The sequence below is a fragment of the Dendrobium catenatum genome, unplaced genomic scaffold (genome assembly GCF_001605985.2).
Source record: "Dendrobium catenatum unplaced genomic scaffold, ASM160598v2 original_scaffold_43399, whole genome shotgun sequence".
NCBI lineage: Eukaryota > Viridiplantae > Streptophyta > Magnoliopsida > Asparagales > Orchidaceae > Dendrobium > Dendrobium catenatum.
Genome location: NW_021361855.1, coordinates 1 through 1271, shown reverse-complemented (window position 1 = coordinate 1271; position 1271 = coordinate 1). Strand labels below are relative to the sequence as shown.

Here is a 1271-nt window from a genome sequence, read left to right as displayed (position 1 = left end):
TCTACTTATCTTCTCAAATATGGATTCACCACAAGCACAGCTGACCCGTCCCTGTTACTGTTCAATCGGGATTCAGTTCAGCTCTACCTGCTTGTGTACGTTGACGACATCCTCTTAACGGGCAATCACAGTGGTGAAATTCAGCGATTACTTCACACGCTCAGCTCCAAGTTTCACATGCGGAACCTAGGATCACTAAATAAATTTCTTGGATTACATGCTACGCATTTCTCATCTGGAATTCATCTCAGTCAGACACACTATGCCAAGGAGATTTTGACTAAAGCAGCCATGACAGGCTGCAAGCCCGTTTCCACTCCCCTGCCTACAGTTTTACCGCCCGATGACACAACAACAGAGCTCTATTCTCGGCCGGAATTCTATCGTCAAATTGTAGGCTCTCTTCAGTACCTAACCTTAACCAGACCAGATCTGTCGTTTGCCGTGAACTACCTCTGCAAGCATATGCATCAGCCCAACGTAGTTCATTTTCAGATACTTAAAAGAGTTCTGCGGTACATTCAAGGTACCATACATCTTGGACTCCCTATCATTCGTGCGCCTCTGCAGCTCACGGCTTTCGCCGACTCAAACTGGGCCTCCGACAAAACCGATCGTCGATCAATCACGGGCTACTGTGCCTTTCTCGGGCGCACATTGATATCCTGGACTGTTAAAAAGCAGTCATCAGTTGCACGTTCATCGACTGAAGCAGAGTATCGGGCCATCTCAATCGCGGCCTGTGATATAATTTGGCTCCGTCGCTTACTCAGCGAATTTCAAGTCTCAGTCTGTACCCCGACTAAGCTATACTGTGATAACATTTCGGCTTTGGCGTTAGCTAACAATCCCATTTTTCACGCCCGGACCAAACATGTCGAAATTGATTTTCATTTCATAAGGGATTGCATTCGGTCGAAGTATATCTCTGTGCACCACATTCCCACTGTTGATCAGCCGGCCGACATCTTCACCAAACCGCTCACGGCCACGCGGTTTGCCTTTCTTCATGACAAGCTAACGGTTCAACCACCAACCGTCATCTTGAGGGGGGCTGATAAGGAGACTTGATAAGTGGTCGGATCAGCCGGCTCACTTATAGGATCGTGCTTCACTACCTCTGTTATGGCAGCAGCACCTTTTTCCTTCTCACCGTATGATCTCTGATCAAGCAATCCTAACCACACCTTTTGTAACTAACCCTGCTATTTAGTTTGAGTACTGTAGCAGCGGTTGTATGGTGTAAGAAAAGCTTGAAGATGAAGTGCAAA

General features: G+C 47.0%; 1 protein-coding gene across 1 annotated transcript; it reads left to right on the top strand.

Moving 5' to 3' along the window:
* Positions 1-177: 177 nt before the first annotated feature.
* LOC110105202 (uncharacterized mitochondrial protein AtMg00810-like) lies at positions 178-1071 on the top strand. The gene has a single exon (XM_020834596.2). It carries the CDS (start codon positions 178-180, stop codon positions 1069-1071), a length of 894 nt encoding a protein of 297 aa, XP_020690255.2.
* The last annotated feature ends 200 nt before the right edge of the window (positions 1072-1271 follow it).